This window comes from Vespa mandarinia, chromosome 10, assembly GCF_050613455.1.
Source record: "Vespa mandarinia isolate Hongniang chromosome 10, ASM5061345v1, whole genome shotgun sequence".
Taxonomy (NCBI): Eukaryota; Metazoa; Arthropoda; class Insecta; order Hymenoptera; family Vespidae; genus Vespa; species Vespa mandarinia.
Window position 1 is genome coordinate 7607501 of NC_140819.1, and position 27500 is coordinate 7635000.

A 27500-nucleotide genomic window follows, 5' to 3' on the forward strand; every position below is an offset into this window, starting at 1 on the left:
TCTGTCTGTGTATGTTGTGCTGGTAAATGCGTGAACGCATACTTATCTACGTAGTTACTACGTTTGTAACCAGTGAAAGAGCAAAGAGATATCGAGAATCGTTTCGTTACGCAAGTTTTCGATGGCCGATCTGATGCCGGAGAATGTTCGTAGCTTCATTGTGCGTAGCTTTCGGCCTCAGGCATTGCGTTGTCTGAGAGTGAGTAAAGAATAATGATGTAGGAGGAACAGAGATAGAACGAGAGTTATCTAGAAAGAAAAGGAAAGAGAAATAGAGATAGAGATAGAGATAGAGAGAGAATCTCGTTCTTGAATTGGCAAAGAACTAAGACTCTACGAGTATGTCCTTCTCATTTGAAAGTCGATCCACCATCTTGGTAGCATATAAAAGCAAATTATATTATCATTTGCTATATTAGAAATCTTAGGGACGATGATCCGATAGATCACAGAGTAAATCTTTCCTTACATTGAACCAAATGTTATTCATTATTTTATCATTATCGTGTTAAATATAGTACAGATATTTATCGTTGAGATAAACAATAACATACATACAATATCGATGGACTTTGTACTTACGCCATAATAAAACCATTCCTTTCCTTTTCTACTTCTATTTGATATATTTGACCTTTCTAGATAAAGATTGACGCTTCATGTACGTTCTAATTGACTTCGATTAAAAGCCGAGTTCTCAATTAGAATATTTAAGAGTTTGAGATGGTTGCGTAGATTTTACCAATGTGAAATATAATGCGCGCAGCCCACGAACATCTCGGATGACACAGTGCGGTATCAAAGAAACCTGAGAGGAATGAGAGAGAGAGAGAGAGAAAAAGAGAGAGAGAGAGAGAGAGAGAGAGAGAGAGAGAGTGCTGGCAAAGCTGGGCTTGATTTCTCAAGGGGTGTTGCGAAGAAAGTGAGATAGAGAAGCATGGGACGAGACTGAGACGGATCGAAAATGTGGCTAAGAGAGTGTCTAAAGCCAAGAGAAATGCAGAAAACTAGAAGATGGAAGCTAGAAGCTAGAAGCTAGAGAGAAGAGAGAGAGAGAGAGGGAGAAGCTAAAGAATAAAGAAATAGGACGCAAGATAAAAGTGGAGAAAAGTTTGTAGACTATAGAGAGAGAGAGAGAGAGAGAGAGAGAGAGAGAGAGAGAGAGAGAGAGAGAGAGAGAGAGAGAGAGAGAGAGAGAAGGAAAGCACTTTGCTTCTGCTGTTAGATATAAGGCCCCTATCTCCTTCGAGGCAGGACATACCGGAACCATGGCATACCTTGATATCAACTTCCTAGCTGGATAACACAAGCCGGACTCACGAGGGCCATTCCGTAGAAGATGTTCCTCGATTTATCCAACCCCGACACAATGCCATTCTGCTTCAACTCCTCCCCCTTACGATGACGTACTGCGTACTGCCGATTCCACCCTCTTACTTCTACTCTCCCTTCTATTCATCGATGCCGTTGTCATCTCTCCCGGAACGAACAGCGAAGCCATTGTCAGACCGAGAGAACGTTACTATATGGCTTTTCTAGTTTCCCTTCTGTTGGTTTTTCATTTTTGAAACCTATTCGGATATCATCGTTATAATATCGTTCTATATAAGGGATATCGCAAAGAATAATCAATAAAAATCGAATGGATCTATAATAGATATTTCGATATCTCGATGTCTGAACAGATCATAACGTGCTAAAGGAACGGGTATAATCGTATGGATAGATTTCTTGTTTTAATTGATCATTCGACGAATACGACGAAATGGAGCAATTATTATTAATAATTTTTCGATTAATTATAATCGATCTCTCTCTCTCTCTCTCTCTCTCTCTCTCTCTCTCTCTTTTGCTCCATTTTTTTTCTCTTTCTTTGTCTTACGATAAAATTGTCAAAATCGAAAGCGAACGTAAACTTTATCTATATTGCCAACAACATATTATGATATCCGATGCGTTAAGCGAATATCATCCCATGCATGATACACCACTCTCTCATTAGTACTTGTATCTCTATCGCGTAACATGCATTTGCATTCTGAGATTAATTAATATTAATATCCTTCCTGTGGCAACGCCACATACAATGGGATATGCATGCCGTGCCCATGGTTCATGCATACGTTCGGTAATTTTGCAAATTAATTCATGCATAGTATGTTGCGTATATGTATATTATATAGCCTTTTCTTTCCTTTTCTTTCCTTTTCTTTTCTTTTCTTCTTCTTTTTTCTTTCTTATCCTTCTTTTTTCTTTCTTTTTTCTTTCTTGTCCTTCTTTTTTCTTTCTTTTTTTTTTTTTTTTTTTTTTTTGTGTCTAACGCTTTTACAATCTCATAGTAACACCTCAGACGAGAATTAATGCGAATTATAATTTACGACGTTAAATGTAACGAGAAATTTTAATAACCAAAAACCCATTTTAAAATCGATGATAACATTTGTATCCGAATGGTTAGTTTATTTTTTTTCCCCATTTTCTTTGTTTTTTCTGTGTTTTTTTTCTTTTTTTTTTTTTTTTTTTTTGTTTTTGTTTTTTTTTCTTTTTCTATTTTTTTTCACCATTCGATCATATTTATCCGTCCGGTCGAGCGTATTCCTGTTTAATACGGGGATTGCCGGAATAAACCAACTCGAAACGGATATTTTTCATGATTTACGAGCCTGCACGACACCCTTCGTAGATTCGTTACAACATTCTCGATGGAGGCCCGTGAATTGGATTTTGAAATCTCGAATGACGAACGGCACTTGTGCTATGTCACGCGAGACACGTTTATTTTCGAAAGGATCGGCTTTTTTCCAAAGATAGTCGACATTGTATTTTCTTTTTTTATTTTTCTTTTTATTTTTTTTTTTCATTATTTTTCTTCTTTTTATTTCCTTTACCTTTCTTTTTCATTTTTTCTTTCTCCTTCTTTTTTTTTTTTTTTTATTTTTTCTTTTTTATCTGTCTCGTTTCTAGTAAAATCCAAATCGATGGACGATAGTCTAGATCACTCCTCTCTCTCTCTCTCTCTCTCTCTCTCTCTCTCTCTCTATCTCCATAGAATGAAAGAGAAAGAAAGAAAGAAAGAAAGAAAGAAAAAAAAATGTTCCAGCTTAATCCGCGATATTTCATTTCTTCCATTTGCATGAGTTTTCCTCGACGCGATCGAATGGAAAACGCCGTGCGGATTTTCGCGGTGTGAGAAAAATCGTTTACATAAACGTACCTACTCGTCGTGCTCGTTGTAGCTTTTCTCATTTCCCGTTTGTTTCCACTCACGGAGAAAGTTTCGTATCGTGGCTTGAACTGGATGAATCCGAATGTTAACGAAACTTTTTTTGCTTTTGGAGATGCGCAACGTTCTCGTTGAGTCTCATGCGTCGGTAGATGGTATAGTATAGCTATTAGAAACTCGCCAGAGCGAAACTATAAACTTTACGGTTTTCGTATATCCTCCCTGCTTTTAAATAGGAAACTCTAATCAAACGTGTTTGGTTACGTTTAGAAACTTAATACGATAAGTATTCTCTATCCGTGCAAAATTTCAATTCGTCGGATGTTTTCGTAAAAATCGAAGCTTGAACACGTCGTCTGTGTTTCTACATGAATATATAACGCATTGCTTATAATCGAGATACTTTCTATTACTATTTTTCGTAATTTATCAAAAGAGTGTGTTAGAGAGAGTGCGTCAAACTGGTCAGTTATCTTACGTAAACGAGAATATAATTTCTTAACACAAATCGATCTATCAGATTGAAATGAAATTTAAAATCTTTTATTTTTCTTTCCGATTAAAAAGAGATAAAGATTAAAAAAAAAAAAAATAAAAAATTAATCAACAAGATCCGACGTTTCACTTAATCGACTAATGTTTCTAAATATTATGTTAAACGAATGGAATACGGTAGGACAAAAATGATGTTGTCGTTAACTTTATGATTATTAATGCGTTTGATTTCTGATAAAAAGGATTTCTTTTTTTTTTTTTTTTTTTTTTTTTTAAGGACTCCAACGTCGCCAACCGAGTGTGTCTTACATAAAACGTTCACGAGTCATAAGCTAGAGAAAACATGGTAGAGAACGGACGATTGCCTTGAAAAGTTTTCTAAACTCTTCTGGTCTCTTGCATCCAAAGAGAGATGGACCGAGAGATCTCAGGAACTTCCAACGATTTCACGAAAATGACGTGAAACGAGTTGAATTTTATGAATATTCCTGAATAATGTACGCACATTTATCCCCCTTCCCCTTTCCCCGTTGAAAAGTTTTACGATCGTTCATAATACGTAGTTATATTATATCGATCGATATAATCATATTAAATACTCTATTAAAATAAATAGAATAGAGTATTGTATTTATACGAATAAATTTGACCAAAATTTTAAAAGGGATCTTTTCTCTCTAGCTCTATATAATTAGAAGATAGAACGTTGAAGGGTTGATTTTCTCACGGAATCTCATCCTTTTTAAACGTACTCTTTCGTAAATGTTATAACAATAATATTTAATAATCTTCGTATAATTATATTCACGATGCTTTGTAATAATATCAAGGTAAAGGAGAAGCATTAATTAACTCTCTAGTTTTTATCAATCTCGTTAACGTCATTCTCTATTCTTATAAATTTTATCCTTGAGTTAGGTTGCGTATAATATCAAAAGGTTTCACCAGGAATAGTTGGGAATGAGAGGAAATGAAACGTAAATCTTAAAATCAAGACGCAAATGTATTTTATTATTATACTTCGTAGAGAGCTCGAAGAGTGGAGTAGTAGAATTTCACTCTGAAATCTTCTTTTGGAATGAGAGGTGGATGGGTGTAAGAGGGGAAGGAAGGAAGGAAGGAAGGAAGGAAGGAAGGATGGGCGGGTGGGAGGGAGGGATGAGGTAAGAAGGGAGAGAGAGGAACATCCAGTGGAAAGGTCAGGAAAAAAAAGAAGAAAAAGAATGGCATAAAACCGAGAGCGGTTTGCTTTGCTCCAGGCGTCTCTCTCTCACTCATTCTCTTGCTTCCCTTTCTCCATTATCATTTCTTCTTTTCTCTGTCTCTCTCTCTCTCTCTCTCTCTCTCTCTCTTTTTCTCTCCTCCCTTTCTCTCAACGTTGTGAATATCCCTCGCTCGCTGGATTTTCACACGGCTGATGAGTTTTCGTCACGATTCTGCGGTCTCCGACTATGTTGCACCGTGTAATACCTTCGACCCATCTTCTCACTCTCTCTTTCTCTCTCTCTCTCTCTCTCTCTCTCTCTCTTTCTCTTCCTCTCTTTTTCTCTCTTTCTCACCCTTTCCGTTCTTCCATCAACAACCGTTTGCCATTCCTTTCTCGCTTCCCTCCTCCCCACCTCACCACCACCCTTTCCATTTCCTTCTTTTCAATATGAAATAAAATTTACGAAACATTTCCCTTTTTTCTATCTTTTACCTTTCTTTCTTTTTCCTTTTTTTTTCTTTTTTTTTTTTTGTTTTGTTTTGGTAAATTATAAAATCATAAGAAATGAATATGTTTCGAGCGACGATTAAAACATGTCGTTCGCGTTTATATTTTATTATGGAAATTATATTTCTTCTTTTTCCTCTTCTTCTTCTTCTTCTTCTTTTTCTGTATCATAGACGTTAAATGTATTTCTCTTTCTCTCTCTCTCTCTCTCTCTCTCTCTCTCTCTCTCTCTCTCCTTCGTGTATGCAAATGTTCTTACCCTTTGACAAGCTTCAAACGTTATAACTAAGGTTCTTCATTCTTTCGGGAATAAAATTACATTGGTTACCGCACGAGTCCCTTGATATTTTTAACTTATTAAATTTCCCCCAGCTACACGATTTATTTCCATTCCCACCTGGACCGTTCTTGCGGTTCGTTGCAACATGTATAGGAACGCGTAAGAGAGAGAGAGAGGGAGAGAGAAATGAGGGGAAATAGGGGGAGAGAAATAGAGAAGAATATATAGAGACGAGTGAAGAAGACAAGCTGTTCTTCTCGTATTTCGTTTTCCGTTCGACTACTCGTAAAACGAGAATGGCCTTCCGATCGTTTTCACCCTTTTATACTTTGTCTGTTTTCTTCTAAGAAAATTGTTTTTGGTCGTCGAAATGTGTAGATCTAGAACGTAGTAACAGAAGGGCGTCGATTGGGAAACGAACGTTTATAGCGATAATAAAAATATAAAATACGTTTAAACGTTTCAACTAGAGAAAGAGAGAGAGAGAGAGAGAGAGAGAGAGAGAGAGAGAAAGAAAGGTGACAATTTCTTTATTGTTTTGCTCTCTCCTATTTTTTTTTTATTTATTTTTTTTATGAAATATTTTAATTTTTGATGAAATTATTATCATTCTCTTTAGTAAATATGAGAAGAGAACGTATTAAAGTATCGAATATTAAAATTTTTTTTTTATTTTTTTTTTTTTTCCTAAAGAGCACTCTCTTTTCCATTCTGTCTGTCTGTCTTTCTCTCTCTCTCTCTCTCTCTCTCTCTCTCTCTCTCTCTCATTCTCTCTTTTAGATACATATATATATATATATATATATATATATATATATATATATATATATATATATGCGTAATAAAATTTCACGAATTTAACAACGTGCATGTTCCAATCTGGGATATTTCGTCCCATTCCGTTTCAGTTTCTATGACAACGTCAGAGGGCAAAATACGACTTCGTTATAACTGTTCCGATGGCATTCGATTCTCTGAACTATTTCGAAATTCGCGCGTATCAAATCGCGAGTTATTTGCCGCGAATCATCAAGCGCGCAACTCCAAGTAATTTTCACCAGCTGTCACGAATTTTAACGGCGTCGTTCGAATCGATAACTCTCCCTCCCCCCCTCCCACCCCCTCTTTCTCTCTTTCTCTATCTCTCTCTGTTTACGATGCGATGTGGAATTCATTGAAATTTTTTATTTCTCTTTTTCTTTTTTCCTTTTCTTTCCTTTAATTTCCATTTCTCCAATGTTATATAAAATTATTAATTAGTACGTTATTTATATATATAATGTTTTAAATGACGATTAAACATACTTAATTGAAAAAGTCAATAGCGAAACTTCAGCATTGTTTATGTTTCCCTATCATTTGTTTGTTTTATTTTCTTCTTTTTTCTTTGTTTTGCTTTTATATGCATGTATATATATATATATATATATATATAAAAGACCCTATATACTCATATTTCAAATGTGAAAAAGCAATAGAGAGAATTCGACTCGTGATCGATTCTGTTCTAGTTGGTTATTTCGTACAAATATTGCACGCAAAGCTGTTTTGTTTGTACAGAGTAAATTTTCGGTGCGACGAAAGTTCGAGTATGGCGATAGCTGGCTTTAATTATTTGCGTAAATGTGGTCGAACATATTTACGTTAGCGTAGTATCGTTCAAAAACTTATAATTACTTTCATGTATCGAATATAATAGGAACGATACGCGAATATTGCGTTGAACAAAATAGCGTTTCCAGTTTTCGTTGTCGATTGACTGTTTCAAAAGTAATAATCAAGCAGAGACAGACGGGCGAGGTACCCAGGGAGGAGGAAAATGTTCGATTACTATATTTTCACAGTTACTGAATTCGAAAATCAATGTATGATAATAATAGAAAGTCATTTTCGGGTTGAAATAACGTGTCGAAATTTTAACTACGATCGTTCGTTGACTGGTTTTACGTTCGTTGGCTAATTTTACGTTGCGCGTTAATCTAAAACCAAAAAACGAATAAAGAGAAAAGGGCGGGTAAAAGGAAAGAATAGAAAATAACGTAAAAGTGCGCCCTCTAACCCCCCCCTTGCCCTACACAAAAAAAAACCAAAAAAAAAAGAAATGAGAGTCTTTTCGGTTGCGTCTAGATTCGCATGAAATTTTTTAACGTGTACGCGAAGGTAAAAAGTATACGCATACTTTTTTACGTACGTATGTATATTTGTACGTATATTTGTACGTATATATATATATATATATATATATATATATATATATATATATATGTGTGCGACGTTATACGTAGGGAGATTTTCGCGTCACATTTACCGCGGTATCGCTTTGCAAACTCGACTCGACGTAAATGGAAAAAATATGTTCCAACACGATATTACAGATACGAAGTGCCGTTTTATACGATTTAGATATTATATTGTTATTGCGAGAATGAAATCATTTTGATATCCTATTTTAAAAATTACACGTCGTTTTTATCCGATTCTTCGGATGTATCAATGAAATGTTTACATCGAGGAATTTGCTATATGATAATAAAATTTATTATCTAACGTATTTCTTTTTTCTACTTTATATATATATATATAAAGAAGAGTTACACATGACAAATAAACGAATAATACATACAATATATTTTCGTCATGCTATCAGAAAAATAACGTAGTTTCTAGACTAGAGCAAGCGAAAAGGTTTGATATTACGAAATGCGATGCCGTGCTTTTGGCGTCCGTTCGATCTTCTATGCCCTCTCAAGGGACCAGGAAAAGTCTGAAAGAAACTTTTCTATTTTGTGGTTATATGTATGCGAAAGTTTTGACGAGTTGCTCCAAACAGATTCTATTTATGTACGTGGTATCAGGATCCTTTGGGATTTGAGGTTGCTCGTTAAGTAGATTTTCAACGAAGTACATTTTTCTTGAACTATGATACCTCGTTCGTTTTGGTCTAAAGAAAAAAAAGAAAAAAAAGCAACAACAATTAAAATTATTAGATTTTATCTTGTCTGAGATGGAAATAATCGACGAACTCGTTTGAAGATAAACGAGGTTGCGTGTTTTTTTTCCTCTTCTTTTTTCTATCCTTTTTAGCTTTTTTTTTTTTTTTTTTTTCTTTTTTTTTTTCATGTCCATTTTATGTCATATTGTTTTATTTGATATGAATAATTTAAGATTGTGCTGCTCGTTCGATTATATTAAATCGGCAAGTAGTTTTCAATCGATTCAACATTGTCGAACGTCAATTAACGAGAACAATTAGCGGCGGTATAAATCGAGATCGAGACGAATATCGAATAGCATGTTGAGCAGCGCGAATGAGAACGGTGGCTCATGAATATGAAACGAATACGATTGCGAGCCCTTTTGTTCCTTCCCTATTTCTCTCCTACTATCTTCTTTCTCACTTCTTCTTCTTCTTCTTCTTCTTCTTCTTCTTCTCTATTTCTTTTTTTTTGTCTTTCTATTTTTTTCTCTTTTCTACCCCTCATAAATTCAACGTCGTTCACTTATTTTCGATTTTTCCATAAGGAATCGCATATCGATCGATTGTCGTTGATGCATTTTATTAAATTCATACTTGTCTCATTGAAGAACTCGAACTTGAACTCGAACTCGAACTCGAACTCGTAATCGTTCTCTACGTCATATCTTTAAGAAAGAAAAATATTATTCCGTATCTTATTAGAAACTCAATTAAATTCAATCCCGATGAATGAAAGATCATCTAAATATAATTTCTAAATACATTTAATTTTCATATATATCGTATATTTCAAAAGTAAAGAATCATTAGACTACGTTAATTTAGGTACAAATTGTGGAGATCGTTATTAGCGATAAGATAGATTTTGTTAGAAAAGAGAGAGAGGGAGAGAGAGAGAGAGAGAGAGAGAGAAAAGAAAAATCATGGTTTACGTAGATATATATCTCGACAAAAGGAAAGTAAGAAGAAAATTCTCTGTTTCTCTACAACTTTTCTCGAGTTCAAACTTCCTCTGTTACTACTACTACTACTACTATTATGACGATGAGGACGACGACGACGACGACGACGACGACGAGGAAGGCGACGACGAGGACGTTAAAATGATCCATTTGGATCGCTTTGAAAGTCGTTCGTAGAAAATATGCATCCGTTGAAGTGACACGGAATATCGTTCCAAAGCTAGACGTTAGAAGGAGAGAGATGGATAGACAGTCAAAGAAAGATAGAGGAAGATAGAAAGACGACGTAACAATTTTGCCTGAAGGTAGAAGTATCCATCTATCCGGGCACGTTCTTTTCGTGTCGGTAGGTATAGGTATTATATATATGTATATATATACATATACATATAACATTCTTATATACACCGGGATTCACTTCACGGACATTTAAACGCAGGTATACGAGACGTTACACATGTAAGATACTCGGGTGCATCGAGGAGGAGCAATAAGGTGGCAGCTTAACATGGCGACGACACTGAAATGTCCGACGTTACAGCAAATTGCAATTAAGGGTGAAGACGTAGGATTTATGAAAATGGTTCTCGGCACATGGGATACCTACTATCTCCGCCACGAATAAATATATATATATATATATATATATATATATATATATATGTATATATATATACACATATATATGTATACGTGGTTGTTGGTAATAAGGTGTGAGATCTCTCTTATCTCTTTCTCTCTCTCTCTTCCCCCTTCTCCCTCTCTCTCTCTTTCTCTCTTTTTCTCTCTCATATTTATTTGTATATCTTTCTAATAGATAAATATATACTCTAGCTGCTAATATTTATTTTGTTTAAAAACTTGTTTTCAATCATAAAAAAAATATAGTATCGTGTTTGCGATATCATTGACAAAGTATTGAGGTATATAAAAATTGTACGACATATTATATAAATCTTATAAATTTTTCGTTCGTTTTCTAAACGTTACCATTTAGTAACGTCTCAAGCTGATTTATAGGACGTAACGTTGGCAGTATTAGTAACGCACGAGACTCGTGGAGGTCTACAACGATAATTGCTTCGCATAATTTACGGAGCCGCGTTATTGCGGGGTACGCTAGAATTTCTGCATTCCCCGGCCATAATCAGGACGTAACGCGCGTTGGAGAACTCTCCTCCTCCTCCTCCTCCTCCTCCTCCTCCTTCTCCTCCACCTCCTCCCCCCCAGTCTCACCGCCTATTCTCAGTGGAATGTTCGATTATATCGTTCGAATACCGTCCAGAACGATAACGTTGTTTTTGCGTGATAAGAGCGAATGAAAAATTATTTTTTTTATTTTCAAAGCAATTTTATCCTTTACGATCGGGGCTATTATTTTATTTTTTTTTTTTATTTATTCTTTTTTTTTTTTTTTTTTTTTTGCTTTTTTTCTCTCTCCTTTTCTTTTTCTCTTTCTATTCTCTTTTCTTTAGTTTTCATTTTCAACGAACGAAATAGCTCTTGCAAAAGACAATACCAAGGTATGAATGTCGGTGTTTAAGATTCAAGTTCGCACGCGCGAATAACTTCGTGTCACTTTGAACTATGATAATGGCGCAATCGGTAAGAAGTTATTCGACTGGAATGCATTCCTTTTTCTATTTTTACGGCAATCATCGTTAACTTGTCGTAGGGAAGCATAGGTAACCTCTATGTACTTTGGAAAATACGGATTTGTAATCGGCGTAAAGAGAATATTGAAAGGATGAAAGGGAATAAATTAAAAGTAAAGCCTTTCGTGCGTGCGCGCGCGCGTATTCACACGCGTATCTCCATGTATATGTATCTATACACACATACATATATCTAATAGTTTGCCGATCGATCGAAATTTTTACGAGAGAAGAAGGGGATATTATTTATTACCGATATAAATTCGCAAATTGCTTCGGTGGATCGTTCACGTGAGAGAAGAAAATAAACTGATGATATATCGTGAGATAATCAACATCGATTTCGAAACGCTCATTCATTTTTAAAATATAAGATAGTATAGGGAATGTTTTCTTTTTTTCTTCTTCTTTCTTATTTATTTTTTTTATTTCTTTTTTTTTCTTTTTTTTCTTTTTTTGTAAAGTATAAAAATGAATTATATCACGTGCGATAGGGTTCGTTCCTTCTCTTTTCTTTTTTTTTTCTTTTCTTTTTTTTTTTTTTTCTTTTTTTTATCAAGCAAGATTATTTCTTTGTGAATGCAACAGTGCGCGAAAACAAATGCATTTGCATTCGTAAAGAGAGCGAATACATATTTAGATATCGTAGTTATCCCATCGTCGAATCGCTATTTACCGTTTCGCGAAGCTGACCGTCACAATATATGCAAAGTTCTATGCATACGGACGCATCCTCTATATTTTGGATTTCACCGGTCTATATATATCTCGGACATACGATAATATACATACATTTTCTATGCGAGTCGAGCATACGTCTGGTCGACTAATGATAATATATTTGTTAGCGAGAAGTCTTTATAGATGGAACAAAAGCTTTTTTTCTTCGTTATAGACGAAGATAATTAGAAAAAAAAAAAAAGAAAGAAATAAATAAATAAATAAAAGAAAAGAAAAATCTACGAGTATAGGGACAGATAAAGAATGAGAAAGAGGAAAAAAAGAAAGTCTTTTTTCTCTCTCTCTCTCTCTCTCTCTCTCTCTGTCTTTGTCTCTTTTTTTCTTTTTCTCTTTCTCCCTCGTTCTCGTCCCATTTCTTTTCAAATTGTGTTACTCATGAAACTTTTTGTTTATTTATTTAACACCCGCGTCAAATTTATTTCAAACGATTACAATGGTAACCGAACGAATACTCGTTATTTTCGAAGAGAACTTGGAAACGATTCAATCGGAATAATATCATTGCTGTGAAAGAGAGAGAGAGAGAGAGAGAGAGAGAGAGAGAGAGAGAGAGAGAGAGAGAGACAGAGATAGAAAGAGAGAGAGAGGGAGAGAAATACAGAGAGATATACACAGAGAGAGAGAGAGAGAGAGAGAGAGAGAGAGAGAGAGAGAGAGAGAGAGAGAGAGAGAAATACAGAGAGATACAGAGAAAGAGAGAGAGAGAATATCTGCGGAAACGTGAAGTGGTTTCCACGAATATACCGGGTATACAAGATCCCACAGCAGCTCTATCCGTCGACGCAAATTTGAGTAACGACGCGGTATGGAGATTTCTCGTTTCGGTGCGGTGAATCGACTGAAAAGGCCGACGGGTAATGCCTTTCCTTATCTCTCCTCGAGGAAAAGAAATCTCGTTGCATTTATGGGAAACGAAAAGGAGGATGGGTTTGGCGAGAGGAGGATGAGTTTGGCGAGAGGAGGATAGAAGATGGGGGGATAGAAGAGGGACGAGGGTTGGTAACGGTGGTTGTAATGGTGGTGGTGGTGGTTGTGGTGGTGGGTGGGTGGATGGATGGATGGGACGGTGGTGGTAAAGCTAGCGAGAGAACACTTTTCTTTGACAAAAGCACAGAAAGACAGAAATTGCTCTCGGCTTTTTAAATCGCGGGACAAAACCCATAAGGCTCGAACGAACTTGACTATCGAGGAAAGAGGGAAAAGAAAGAGTGAAGACGATTTTTCCTTACGATTCGCTTTAAGAGAGAGAGAGAGAGAGAGAGAGAGAGAGAGAGAGAGAGAAATTCAAGCTCCTCGACTATTTCTATCGATATTTCGAAAAATAGTTTCGACCATCGATGTGACGGAAGTAACAAAGGCAACAATTGTAAGTATGTGTGTATATGTGTATAAATGCCAAAGAATATAAAGACGAGTTTGTAGTACTTAAATGTCAGTGAGAAAGGTTACGATCGATTGCTTCGACGGCTGCCAAAGAGACTGAAAGAAGTTTTCTCTCTCTCTCTCTCTCTCTCTTTCTTCTTTGAAGAAAAAGTATTGTAAACTCGAGAGTAGTCTCGTGGGAATCGTGTTAACGACGATAACGTCTATAACAAAAGAAAAGAAAGGGAAGGAAAGGAAAGGAAAGGGAAAGAAAAGAGTAGGAAAGGAAAGAAAGAAAAATGAAAAAGATATTATCGATTTGAAAAAGAAAAAAAATATACATCTCGCAAGGGAAATCGTCATTAGGTAAAAATAACTACTACGTTGTTTTATTGTTTGTACGATTTCCTGATTTATTTTTAACAAAAAATTGTCTACGTCGGATTACGCTTGTGTCTTATGTATGTATGTAGACATATATGTATGTATGTACGTACGTAAAAGAAAAGTTTTCTTAATTTCTTAATTATTAATTAATTAAGAATTTTTTTTTTTTTTTTAATTAATATAAACTCGATCAATTCGAATTCGAGTTTAAGCATGCATACAAACTTTACGTATTTTTTGTTCGAAGACGACCGATAAAGACGATAAAGGAAAACGCGCGAAAGAGAACAATTGCAAGAAAGAAAAGGAAGGAAAGGAGAGAGAGAGAGAGAGAGAGAGAGAGAGAGAGAAAGAGAGAGGATGGAAGGGAGAAAAGGGAAAAGGGAGGTTAGTAAACTTGTCTGTCCGTTACGAATTTTCTTCGTAAATTTTCCCAAGATGAATATAAGCGAGGGCAGACGTTAAACGGTATTTCCGAGTTTCTATCTACGGTGTGCTAACTACAAGTTTTGCTTCCATATTTGCTCAGGAATTCCAATATTCAGAAGGTTCTCGCTTACGATCACCAAAAGCAGAAGAGTGTCAGCTACGTCCGACATAGCGGAGAATACCTTGCTATTCGCAAAATTCCATTCAGATTCTATAAGAACCCCATGGAGATCCATACCGTGTGTATAATTCCTTCTCTCTCTCTCTTTTAAGCAAAATTCACACTTTCACGTTTCTCATTCCACCTAATCCACCCACTTTCCTACTTCCCTTACGTGTCCTTGTCGTCATTCAACGTCCTATATGTTAGTGACTCAATTGTAACAAAGTCGAAAAGAGGATAAAAATTTTAATAAGCGTGACTAAACTCAAAATACATCATAATTTTGGATCAAGAATTTTCTTTTCCCATTTTCTTTTTTTTCTTTTTTTTTTTTTTTTTTTGCTTTAGATAAAAAAAAGGACAGGAAAGAGAGAGAAAGAAATAAAAGAGAAATGTCGTCAGAGTGCTAAAATTTCATTCTCGATATATCTTTTTCAATACTTGAATACTACCAGTAGCCAAGTTACGAAGGTATTAATATATCTTCTGAAGTGTATCTCTTCCATTCTCCCTCTCTCTTTCCCTCTCTCCCGAAGGAAAGAAAACTCTTTCGGTAAAAAAAGGGCGTATAGCTAGGTGTAGGACGTATAGCCTACACGTGGATCGGATATATCCTGCCATCAGACTCTTTTCCGAGTTAGCACGGCGTACGATGAGGGCAGGGCAATCCGTTACTGGAGCTACCAACTGGCCAAAACTGTCGCACGCTAACGACTCTCTAAATTTCATCGCCGTCGGCCGTTCCATGCCGCCACAACCCTCTTTTTTCTCTCCTTTTTCTTCCCCCATTCTCTCGCTCCCTTCTCTTTCTCTTCTTTTCCGTTTTTCACTCTTTTCCCTGGGCCACCGTGCTTGCTTTTAATTCGTCCCGTTTTTATTTCGCTTCTCGTAACTCTCCACAAATTTTCTCTCCTCTCCGTTTTGCTTCTACTTTTTCATACACTCCTCTCCACCCTTCTCCCCTTTACCTTACCCCACTCAAGCCCTTAACCGCTCTCTCTCTACTCTCCTCTCCTTTCCTCTCTCTCTCTCTCTCTCTCTCTCTCTCTCTCTCTGTCTCTTTTTCCTTGTTTTTTTACCTTCCGACAACGTTTCCCCCTTCGTTTTCTTTTTTCCCCTCTCTTTCTCTCTTCCCTCGTCTCCCTGTCTCTCTCTCTCTCTCTCTCTCTCTCTCTCTCTATCTTTTTTTATACGTCTTTTTTAAAGAGAGTTCAACCGGCTCTTTCGGCAAATTTTTCCGGCTCGCTCTTAGCTTTTTGTAACCTCGTAGAAGCTTAACGGAGTTGATGCGTCGCATATTTTTACAAAAAATAAAAAACAAAATGGACAAAAGAAAAAGAGAAATAAAGAATAGACGAAAAGCTTTCCGAGGGTACTTTCCGATCGTTTCATTTCCACGAGTTAATCTTCGGATACAATATGTAGTAGGGCTCCTCGAAATATCGGAGAAATTTAAGCGTGGAAAGTCCATTAAGATTTTAAAGATCCAAACACGGATAATAATCCTCGCGCGTTAAACATGATAAGAATTAATAATGAAATTAACGATATGTCAGTTTGAAAGGAAACGATAGAAAATATCAATGAGAGTAATCTTTATTATATGTTTATGTCTCTGTCTGTCTGTCTCCCTCCCTCCCTCTCTCTCTCTCTCTCTCTCTCTCTCTCGCTCTCTCTTTCTTTTTCTTTCTCTTTATTTCCTTTGCTTTTCTTTTTTCTTTTTTTTCTTTTACTTAACACCTAAAAATAATCTGTATCTCGCGATCTCTCTCCTTTTATTAAACGTCAATCCTTGGCGCGTTAATAAACTCGAAAGAAATAGAGAAGAAGTGATTTTTAAACTCTTTCAGAATATCACGAGTTCGTTGGATTATTGATGCTCCCTTGGGAAAACTTTGTCACAAGTTACAAGTTCGCAAAGGTTGGAAAGAAGATAGAACGAGAAAGAGAGAAATTGAGAGAGAGAGAGAAAGAGAGAGAGAGAGAGAGAGAGAGAGAGAGAGAGAGACAGAGAGAAGTTAGGAAGGAAGAGAAATTTCATATCTTGAAATGTATCCATTTAAAAGCCATAACCTTTTTAATTTCGCTTCGTACCTTTCCCTCTTACGGTGTTTCCCTTTTTAATATCGTTTCTATAAAACTCGTCAAATGACAGTACCTGAGATCGTTGGACGGAAGATTTTAGCTATCTTCTTCCTTTGCTTCTTCTCCTTTTTTTTTTTTTTGGATGAATATTTTTCGACCCTTATTTCTTACAAAAGATACGTATCAAGGGATCGGACAGAAAAAAGGAAGGAAGAAAGAAAGAAAGAAAGAAAGAAAGATAGGTCAGGTATTTTTGACGTTGGAAAATTGAAAGGAAAAGAAAATAAAAATTGCAAAATTGGGAGATGGAAACGTTCTCGAAATAATTGCGAAATATCTGTCTGAAGTGAGTAGAACATGAAGGATGAAAAAAGAGAGAGAGAGAGGAGAGCGAGAGAGAGAGAGAGAGAGAGAGAGAGAGAGAAAGAAAAGAGGAAAAGGAAGAGAAAAAGAGAAGCATTTGACGAATTGAAAAAAACGAGAAAGAGAGAGAGAGAAAGAGAAAGAGAGAACGTGGGACATTTAAAGAGGCCACATCGAAGGGTTGCGTCGCTGCCGAAATTGACGGAATTCGGGGAAGCTTCGTGCTTCTGAGGGAATGGATGGATAATCCTTCGGGAACTGAAAGTGACGTGCCAAACGACGCCCACGAACAAAGACCCATATATATATATATATATATCCAATAATACGTTGTCATTGAATTCTCGGATGCGGGATCGGAATTTATGCTCTTCGTTATTGTCATCGCGTGATTAACAAAAATAAAAGAAAATAAAAAGAGACGGGAAAGATCGACAAAGAAAAACAGAGATAGAGGAAGAGAGATAGAAAGAGAGGTGGCGGAAAGAGAGAAAGAGAGAGAGAGAGAGAGAGAGAGAGAGAGAAAAAGAAATAAAGGAGAAAATGAAAAAAAGAGAGAGAAGAAAAGTAGCTCGTCGCTTTTCCCATGGCCTAACCTGCCTGCCACACGTCAAACGTCTAGCCGGTGGATATTAACGACCTACCGAGAGAGAGAAAGACAGCATCCGTTTTCCTCACGTGATTCGCGATCTCTCGAAACCACTCCATCCTCCTAACTCTGACAGGGAATTAGAATATATTTTTCGTTTTTCTGCTTTTTCCTTTTCTTTGTTTCTTTTTACCTTTTTCTTTTATTATTTTCTTTTTCTTCCTTCTTCTTTCTTTTCTTTTTTTTTTTTTTTAACCTTCTTTGTTTTTGAGTTCAATTCTTTTCTTCTTCTTCTTCTTCTTTTTCTCTATTTTTTCCTTTTTCTTCTTCCTCTTTTTTTTTCTTTTCTTTTTCCTTTTTTTTTTTCTTTTTTTTTTTTTTTTTTTAGCTCGAAATCAAACGCAGCCATTATTCGAGTCTAAGAGTAAAATCGTGTTGCGCGTCGTGAATCCGGTCGGTCCACCGGGATTAAATAAATCCTTTTACGCTCTCGAAGTCTCGTCTCTGTAATTACGCTTCGGAATGAAAGCTTATGAAAGAGCGATTACGGCCTCGTAGAGATAATGACGAGGATTTTGATCGATCGTAAGTACGTATATATATATATATATATATATATATATATATATATATATATATATATGCATATATATATGCATATATATATATGCATGTATATGCATATGTATACGTATATGTATATGTATGCATATATCTATATAGTGTAGTATAGTATATCAGAGGAATCGATGAGTCACGCGCGTTAGTCTCGCCCATTAAAGCTCTCTCAAACGAACCAATGGATTATCCGTTGAAGAATAGAAAGACTCGTAGAAATGAAGCTTTTACTCCGAAAGCTTTATTACCAATGCTGCTCGCGCCGCGTACACCGATACGTACGTACATACGTAAATATACATATATATATATATATATATATTTATACGTGCATATAAGCGTGCATACACGCTTACGTGGTACGTCGTTAATTTGCTGATAACAATGGGTTGATGCAGATCGCATTGTAGCCTTCGACCGTAACGAAATCGTACTACGATCCTCGTGACTTTCAACGATATATTAAAGATAAAAACTTTCCGAGAATAGCTGAGAATTTTATAGATACAGTTTTACAACGAGAAATATATAAAGTGAGATTGCATATATCTTCGCTTTCGTTTCCCTTTCTCTTTCGAGTTCTCTTTCTTTTGTTTTCTTTCTTTTCTTTTCTTTTTTTGTTTTTTTCTTTTTGTTTTTTTTCTTTTTTTCTATATTTCCATACACGTTGCCGTTGCAATTTGGCAAATTAGGGGTAAAAAAAAGAAAAAAAAAAGGTGGAAGGGAAAGGAAGGGTGAAAAGGGAAAGGAGAAGAAAAAAAAGAAAAAAGAAGAAAGGAAAAAGAAAAGAGAAAAAAAGAACGCGAACATCTCCCCTTTCTCTGTTTCGCATGGTAAGTACGTGCTACATTGTCGCGGGAAACTGTCAGCTAACATTAGGCACGCTTCAGAAACGTGCGCGCGTGTATGTAGAAAATACGCGTGAGTACGAGATGTGTTACATAGGTACAGGGAAAGATGCAACGAGAGAGAGAGAGAGAGAGAGAGAGACACGGGAAGTCGTTGAATGCAACGCGAAAGGCGAACACGCAGGGTGTTTGCTACCTAGTCCCTCTCCCTCAGCCCCCAATCCCCGCCCCCTTCCCCTCCTTCCTTTCTTTTTCTCTTTTTACTCTCACGAGTTACTCGCGTAGGTGGAGCGAACACGCGTAATCCATGAGAAACAGGCACCACGTCGTCGTCATCGTCTCTCGTAGCTATGTAGAAAGATAAAAGGAAATGGAAGAAGAAGAATAAAACAAAGAAAGAAACAAAAAAGAAGGAACATTTCCCGTTGCACATGGCGCCACTTTCATTTCGTACGAGATTGTAAGGGCGATTAAAAAGTGTTTAAAAATTTTCCTCGTTTAATATTATAACGAAGTTCAAACGCGCCTACGTTTAAATTTCCAAAATTTATTATATTGCTTGTCAACACGTTTGTAAAATAATCATATATCGATTATATTAACCAAATCAATGTTCTATAATTAATTGCATTAAGGGGCCGAGACCATTCTCATTGTATGCGGTTATGTAGAATTTAACCATTTAGTTATTAGGCGATCGACCGATCACTACTTGCATCATTGAAATATTACCATAGAAATAGTGGAAATTATTTGATACGTTCTATCGGCAATATTATATGCGATTGATATTGCGATCAGTTTGCGAGAATTAATCTGTTATCGATATTTTATCGAGATTTTGACGAACGAGCGAAACGATTTTATTTATAGCGAACGCTTGGATTTCTTTTTTTCCTTTTCTTTTTTCTTTTTTTTTTTTTTTTTTTTTCATGAAGTATTAAATTCAGATTCATTTATTTGATTTTTGTCTTTAATTTCTTTTTCTTTTCTTTTCTTTTCTTTTTTTTTTATTTTCTCTCTCTCTCTCTCTCTCTCTCTCTCTCTCTTTTTTGAAACATGTATCTATTTTTATCCTATGAAATTTTCCAACAATTTCCATTTGGCCGACGTTAACAATCATCAAGTTAGAACGCGATTTTCCTAAGGCGGATAAAAGCAAATAAGCTTCCTCTTGTTCGTTGATTCTTCTCTTTCGTTTCGCTTCCCCTTTCTCTACTTATTTGCATGCGGAGACAAGAAATGCGTGCGCGCTCATCTGTACGATACATTTTATGCAAATTTATAATATGCGAAAGCTCAGTAACGTGGCACTTTGTGAAAGAGAAAATTGGTTCGAATTTATCGCGATGATACTGAAAAACATTAAATGAACTCGACCGACAGAAATCTACCGGTTAGTAATAATTTTGACAATTTTATTTTTATCCTTATTATGCGAAATATTTTCCTTGATTTTTCCACATCTCCTTTTCTCTCTCCTTTTCTCTCTCCTTTTCTCTCTCTTTTTCTCTTTCTTATCTAATATATATATATATATATTTTTTTTTTTTCTGATTTTAGGTAAGCTGCTATCCAAAGAAATTTATTTCGCGAGATATTTGATATTAGTAAGTAAAAAATTTGGATTTGCCTTCTCACGAATAATTTAATTTCTAAGATCTTATCATTAAAAAAAAAACGAGAGAGAGAGAGAGAGAGAGAGAAACAGAAAGAAGACAGTGAATTATTTCTGACCAACGAAAGATCATCATAGTTATACATATTTTTCGATCTTGCAGGTGATAAATCTAAAAGAAAGATTATATTTACGAGTATAGTTTGTTTTCAGTAGAACGTAGTACTGACGATGAAATTTACGTCGAGTATTTTACTAACTTTTGAAAGAAGAAACTAGTAGTTCACATGATACACAATGGGATTATTTGATGCGGCTTAAGTAAAATGAAAAAAATCCATCCAGTTTCTTCCTCCTTCCTCTCTCTCTCTCTCTCTCTTTCTCTCCATCTGTCTGTCTGCCTGTCTGTCTGTCTTTATGTACTTTCTCGACTCTTATTCTCATTCCGCAGCTTCTTTCGTTTATTCCTTCTTTTCCATCCTTCATCCTGCTTAAGGACGCATTCAGGACGGATTATAAGAAGAGTTTACACCGAAAGTGAGCTCAAGCAAATGAGAATTTACGATCTCTCGACTCCTACGAAACTCTTCTCTCTCTCTCTCTTTCTCTCTCTCTCCTTTTCTCTCTCTTTCTTCAGAATAATATCCTTAGATACTTCTTCCTTCCGACATTACATCTTTCAACCTCCATACATAAAACCGGCATACATATTGATTTTCACTATACCACAAGTCAATTTTCAACTTAATTCATTTCCTCCTGTTCTTTGACTTATAAGAAAAAATGATTCCGTTCGTTTAGCAGTTTTTCAAGAAAAACGAGTTCTCAAGGCACGGCATAGGTATCTTCATCCTTATTATTTCCGCTCGCATTTATTCCGTTTCTTTTTTTTCTTTCCTTTCTTTTCATTTCTTTTTTTTTTTTTCCTTTTTTAGACCTTCTTTTTATTATTTCATCCTTCTCGCTTTCTGCTTTTTCTTTTTCTTCCTTTTTTTTTCTTTTTTTTCTTTTTTTTTTTTTTTTTTTTCATTTCCCCTCTCGTCAGTATTTTTGGCGAAGCTTTGTAGAACGAACGAAAAAATTTGAGGGCTTTCTATCTTCGTAACGAGAGGCAATGGAGAAAGGATCGTTAGGTAGAAAGAGAGAGAGAGAAAGAGAGAGAGAAAGAGAATAATATCAAACGGGGTGGAATTGTAAGAGCTTTTTATGTAACCAACTTCGAGGAACATTTCTCCAGACATTAGAGGTGGTAGGAAACTTGAAAGTAGTCGAAGCTTGATTTCCAACGATACATCTTGTCCTATGGCGAAACTTTCAAATGACGAAGTTTTTAACCCAGAGCAATGCATATTTACGTAGTCGATAAAACGAATAGTATTACGTAGTCGAGAGCAAGGGAGAAAGGGAGAACCACATTGGTGGAAGTTTCGAAAGCTTAAACTTACCGATTGCTTTTTGTTTCGTTGGATAAAAGAAGCTTTCAGAGTTCTCTTGATCTTTCTCTCCCTCTCTCTCTCTCTCTCTTTCTATATATATATATATATATATATATATATATATATATATATATATATATATTCTATTCTCAATCTATCTTTCTCTAAAAACCACGTATTTTAACTATTTCATATATATGTATATATATATACATATATATATATATACATTAACAAAAGTAATTTGAAGTTGTACCTTAATCGTATCCATAGATTTATATATATATATATATATATATATATATATATATATATATATCTTAGTAAAGGTCGAGGTATCTCTTAGAAAACAGTAGAATCAAACGATGATAATACTTTAGATCGGGATATAATCGATCCTTATCAGAATCCCTCCAAGCCGATAAACTTTCGATAGAGTTTTCTTCGATGGTGGTAGAGTAGTATTCGAAAGGGTGTATTCGTGCGAAGGAAAATGGGATTACGCTTCCGGTACTTTCGCTTGCTAGATAAAAGGAAAACCGCTAAGAAGGAAGGGTAGATTCTGTAAGGGTAGGAGGGCAACAGGCAGAAAGGCATACAACCGGGCAAAGGTAAAAGGTAGGGGAAAGTTTTTATGTTCTTAGCCGGTGTTCGAGCAAGGTTTTCTCGAACGATCGAAAAAGTCGCGGGCCGTGGGGCCTCGTCGCGCATTTACGTTTATCGCGAGAGAAGTACTCGAAACCTCCATTTGCATTATCTCCGTGCGATTTCACCCGCGAGCCGGCAAAAGGAGCTTTCCATTCTAAACCGAACGTCGTAGGTAGAAGAGAGTTTCGTTTGAGGGGGTGCGAGAAAAGGGATGGAATAGAATGGGATAGAGGAACAAAAGTGGGGGATGGGATGGAGGGGTTGGAAGATCGTAGAAAAAGGAAGAAGAAGGTTGAGGATAGAATCTCTTGCCACGTTTTCCGCAAAAGCTTTAAAGCTTTCTCCTACCATACTTGCATTATCGTTTATGTTACCATGCAAAGTCGTCGTTATTCTCTTTTACCTTTATATTTCCTTTTCACTTATTTATTATTAATTTATTTCAATTTAATGGATACGTTCGTATCTTTTGATCGCATATACGATCAATTAAATCTTTTTCAATGGATTATTAATAACCATTATTTCATGTCATTATTTATCATTTATGAATGGAATATATATATATATATATATACGTATATATGTATGTATATATGTATGTATGTACATAAGTAGAAACGAAGCATTATGGTCGTATATGCGTCCCTTTCGAATCAACCACCTAACACGTGTCGTTCCACTTGTTAAGCGTTAGTACCAACACAATTACGAAATAGCGAAGGCAACGTTCTTGTTTCCCTAAATCCGCCAACGCGTTATTCGCGGTACTTCGAGCAGCAAAAACCACCATCGCATAAGCTTTCTCAAGCTCCTAAGTGCTAACCTGCCCGTATTATGCTTCTTACTACTGTTTCTTCCGCATTTCTGACTACAACCATATCCACAAATTGTGCTTCTCTGGATATTATTGTTAAAGAAATTGAAGAATCGAATTACTTCACATTTATTATTTTAATATTATTAAATATAATTTAATATTTAACATTATTATTTTAATATAATTAAATATTTATACAATTAAATATAATTATTTCATATAATTTAATAAATTGAAGAAATTTAGTTTGCGAATAAAATAAAAACTTATAAGAATAATTGACTATTCGATCTTTCCTTTCTCATGATTTCATTCATTTTATGGTCGAAAAACGAACTGGGTAAATGAAAAAAAAAAAAAAGATGTGTTCATGGTGGACGATGTCTCCACCGTGACACTTTGCCGTGACACAGTGCGGTTGCGCAGCAGCTGGAACAACAGGAGATACAGACGGCTGCGATCGCAGAGAGTTGTTGTACCAGAAACTATCGCCCTATTATTTCTATGTTACAAACGTTACCTCCTCTCTATCTTCTCCCTCTCTCCTCTCTCTCTCTCCCCCTCTCTTTTCTTCTTTTCTCTTGAAAATCTTTGAAATCGAGTAAGCGTGAAGAGAAACACAAAGTATTCTTTTGACCGCGAAACTTCTCTCTCTCTCTCTCTCTCTTTCTCTTTATTTCTCGTTGTTGTCGTCGTCGTCTTCGTCGTCATCGGTCTTTCACACGTTTTTGTTTCTCGATTATCTTAGATCTTCGAGCGACCAGCCTCTTTATGTACAACATTCATCTTCAAAGAAAAATGGGACACCCGATATATTGTATGCATATACTACCACGTCTATATATATATATATATATATATATATATATATATGCATATTATTCATGGGGAAAATGGTGGAGCAGAGAATCAAGTTCTCTCTCTTCTTTCTTCAACGGCAAAGTCCAGGCTTTATAAAACACGTAGCCCTGGTAGCGACTAATCCAGCTAGCTGCCCTCGGATAAGCACTTTATCCTCTTTCGAAGCCCACCCGGATATTATGTTTGCCAGCATCATGGAAAATGTAGGGAAAATGGGAGGGAGCGTCAACGAGCGGCCAATTACCGGACTAATGGCTTCCATCTTCTCCGGCGTTAACGAGGGTCCACAATGCACTTTGTGTTCGTTCGACTATTTCATTCTGATGTTTCTTCTTGCTTTTCCCTTTCTTTTCTACCCCTCCCGTTTTCCATCACGTTTTCATTTTTAAAAATCATCTTTTGTTAGGTAAGCTAAATATTCTAGCGGGAATTTCTTTTTTTCCTTTTTTTTTCTTTTTTTTTTTTTTTTTTTTTTTTTTGTGGCTCAAAGTAAAAATCTTTTTCAGTCGATTTTTCTTATCTATCATAATTTCTTTGAATATTTTTCACTATTTTCTTTTTTCTTTTCTTTTTTCTTTTTTTTTCTTTTCCTTATTTTTGTTGTCGTTCTATTTTTGTCTGTCTTTCTCGATGATATCGCGTTGCGTTCATTAAATTTTTCTTACAATCTCTCTCTCTCTCTCTCTCTCTCTCTCTCTCCATCTCTCTCTTTCCTTTTTATTCTTCGTTTACCCTCTTTTCTTCTTCTTTTGACCAGAGACAGCGAGAAGATAAGGTACTTTTATGGACTCTGAGATTTCCCATGCGTCACTAGGATTATTACGGCTCGCAGCGAAGAATAAACAAACTTTTAAAGCCGACGAGACTACTATTACTACTACTACTATCACTACTACTACTACTACTATTGTAAACGACTACGATGGTATAAGCTCGTAGAATTTTCGTTATGAATATCAAAAACGCTATGTAATACCAACGAATCCTTTTATCGAGGTAGAACGTGTTTATATAAGGATTATTATTCGTTTAAGAAAAGATTTTCCTTCAAAAGTTGTAATTAAAACGAGTTTTCAGTTTTCCCTTATAGTTTTACGATATCGAAACGATATACTATAGGGTATATTATAATAGTACGTTTTCGATATCTTCATGAATAAGGCACATGTTGTAACTTTTACCTTAGTTTATAGAATACTATATCAAAATGTGACCGTATATAAGTTTCGATAAGGATAACCAACGAAAGTTTCATCGAGCCTTGCAGTTTCGAAAAGCATTCGAGTGAATTTAAATCGTTCATGGGATTCCCATATGTTCTTCTTTCGTTTCAATATTTTCCTTTTCTATTCGTTTAATCCGAAAGTAAAATATCATATAATATTTATGATTATAGTAGTAATACTAGTAGTAGTAGTAGTAGTAGTAATAGTAGTAGTAGTAGTAGTAGTAACAGTAGTAGTGGTAATAATAATACCAATAGAAATAACATAGAAAGTAGAGAAAGTTTATTAGAAAATGAATGATTATTTTGATCGATAACGATGATCGTAATAAACAAGATCGTAAATAATATCGAAATAGAATCGTAAGAAGGTGAAAATTCAATAGTAGTAATATCATTTTCCTCGAAGCGGTGAATTTAATCGAACGTTCTATCGCATACGGACGAACATAAATGGGCAGATCACATCCCGTATACCTTCAATCCTATCTCTCTCTTGCTCTCTCTCTCCCCCCTCTCTCTCTCTCTCTCTCTCTCTTTCTTTCAACGAGAGTTCCTGGTACATAAATTTTCCCTACGGCGATTCTGCGTCAACTGCGTCCACGCGTTTCTTACTTACACGGATGAGACACGCTTCGTTGAGAATAACGTACCTGCTTGGTTGCTTGCTTGCTTACTTACTTACTATATCTGGTTTGCATCTTAGAATTAACCAAAATTCTGAATAATACGATAATAGTTTGCTTATTCTATCTACATTTTCTTCATCATAGTTTTATTCGTTATCATTCTAAAGTTTCTAATTGTGTTAGTCAGAGCAAAACGTGACGATTCGAAAGATTTCACTCTCTCTTTCTTTCTCTCTCTCTCTCTCTCTCTCTCTCTCTCTCCCCTTCTCTTTCGCTTTCTGTTTCTGTTTCTGTCTATTTGTCTGTCTGTCTCTATCTATCTATCTTTCTCTCTCACTTAGTACGTGACGCAATACGAATAATTCATTCCATAGACAAGCAATGTTACCGAGAGGATAGCCCGAGTAACTTTAATTAATCCAAAATGAACGAGCTCGAAATAACGAATAACGCATATCGGAAGTTCTAGAAGCATTCGAACGCGTTTTAATAACGCAAGCTTTTCAATTAAACTCAAAATGACATCGTTAAAAACCTAGGACCGGCTGGTACCACGGCTACAAAATTAATTTCTCTCTCGGTTCCGCCAGGTCGTCCGTTGCTTTGCTGCTTTGCAATTTTCTCTCTTCTTCCAACTTTTTTTATTTCTCCTTCCGCTCCTCTCCATCTCTCTCTTTCTCTCTTCCTCTCTTCCTCTCTTCCTCTATCCTTTCTCTTTCTATTTCTTCCTCTCTTATTTCTCTTTTTTTTCTTTTCTTTTTCCTTCCGCGCCCGAATCTATTACGTACGCAATCATAACGCGTTCACAACTCTTGGAAACATTTTCACTTTTCCCTTTCTTTTCCAGTTTTTTTTTCTCTCTCTTTCTTTTTCTCTCTCTCTCTCTCTCTCTCTCTTTCTCTTTTTCTCTTTCTCCCTCTCTTCTGTTCTTTTTTCCTTCCTCCCCTTTTCGTTTTCATTAACACGTAGGAAGAATAGGAGAGAAAAGAAAAAAGGAAAAAAGAAATGAAGCAGAAGATAAAAAGAAGAAAAAAAAGGAGAAGGAGTGGGAGGAGACGTCTCGTAGACGATCTATAACGTATCTCGTACTCTATCCTATCAACCCTGAATTTTTTGTCCTCCGGGAGAGAAGGACGCAGAAAAGAGGATAAGAAAACGGATCTGACGCCACTAACAATCAATTACCTCTGGCAATCGTACTCGGTGGTAAGCCGTTGTAGGAAAACATCGAACTACATTGACGTCGTTAAAGAAATTCGCGCGAGAGAGAGAGAGAGAGAGAGAGAGTACACATATCGATTGCGTCTCTTCATCATCCTCATTTATTTTTCTTACGTCAACTTTTGGCGATCCAATATATCTTCTTATTCTT

The 27500-nt window shown here is 35.9% G+C and overlaps 2 protein-coding genes across 5 annotated transcripts in view; both read left to right on the plus strand.

Annotated features, from left to right (window-relative positions):
- Nucleotides 1–20501, plus strand: part of LOC146872724 (CCR4-NOT transcription complex subunit 6) — a 161769-nt gene extending 141268 nt beyond the window's left edge. For 2 of the 3 annotated variants that reach the window (XM_085659664.1, XM_085659663.1), the window contains exon 5: nt 20455–20501. In XM_085659664.1, the coding sequence (XP_085515790.1) occupies nt 20455–20496 (42 nt within the window). In that variant the 3' untranslated portion in view covers nt 20497–20501. Of the gene's footprint in view, nt 1–3995; nt 4078–20454 lie in introns of those variants that run through there. The other variant, XM_085659671.1, reaches the window with a different exon arrangement.
- twin (CCR4-NOT transcription complex subunit 6-like twin) overlaps nt 1–27500 on the plus strand; it is a 324109-nt gene that overhangs the window by 74892 nt on the left and 221717 nt on the right. The window lies entirely within an intron of this gene.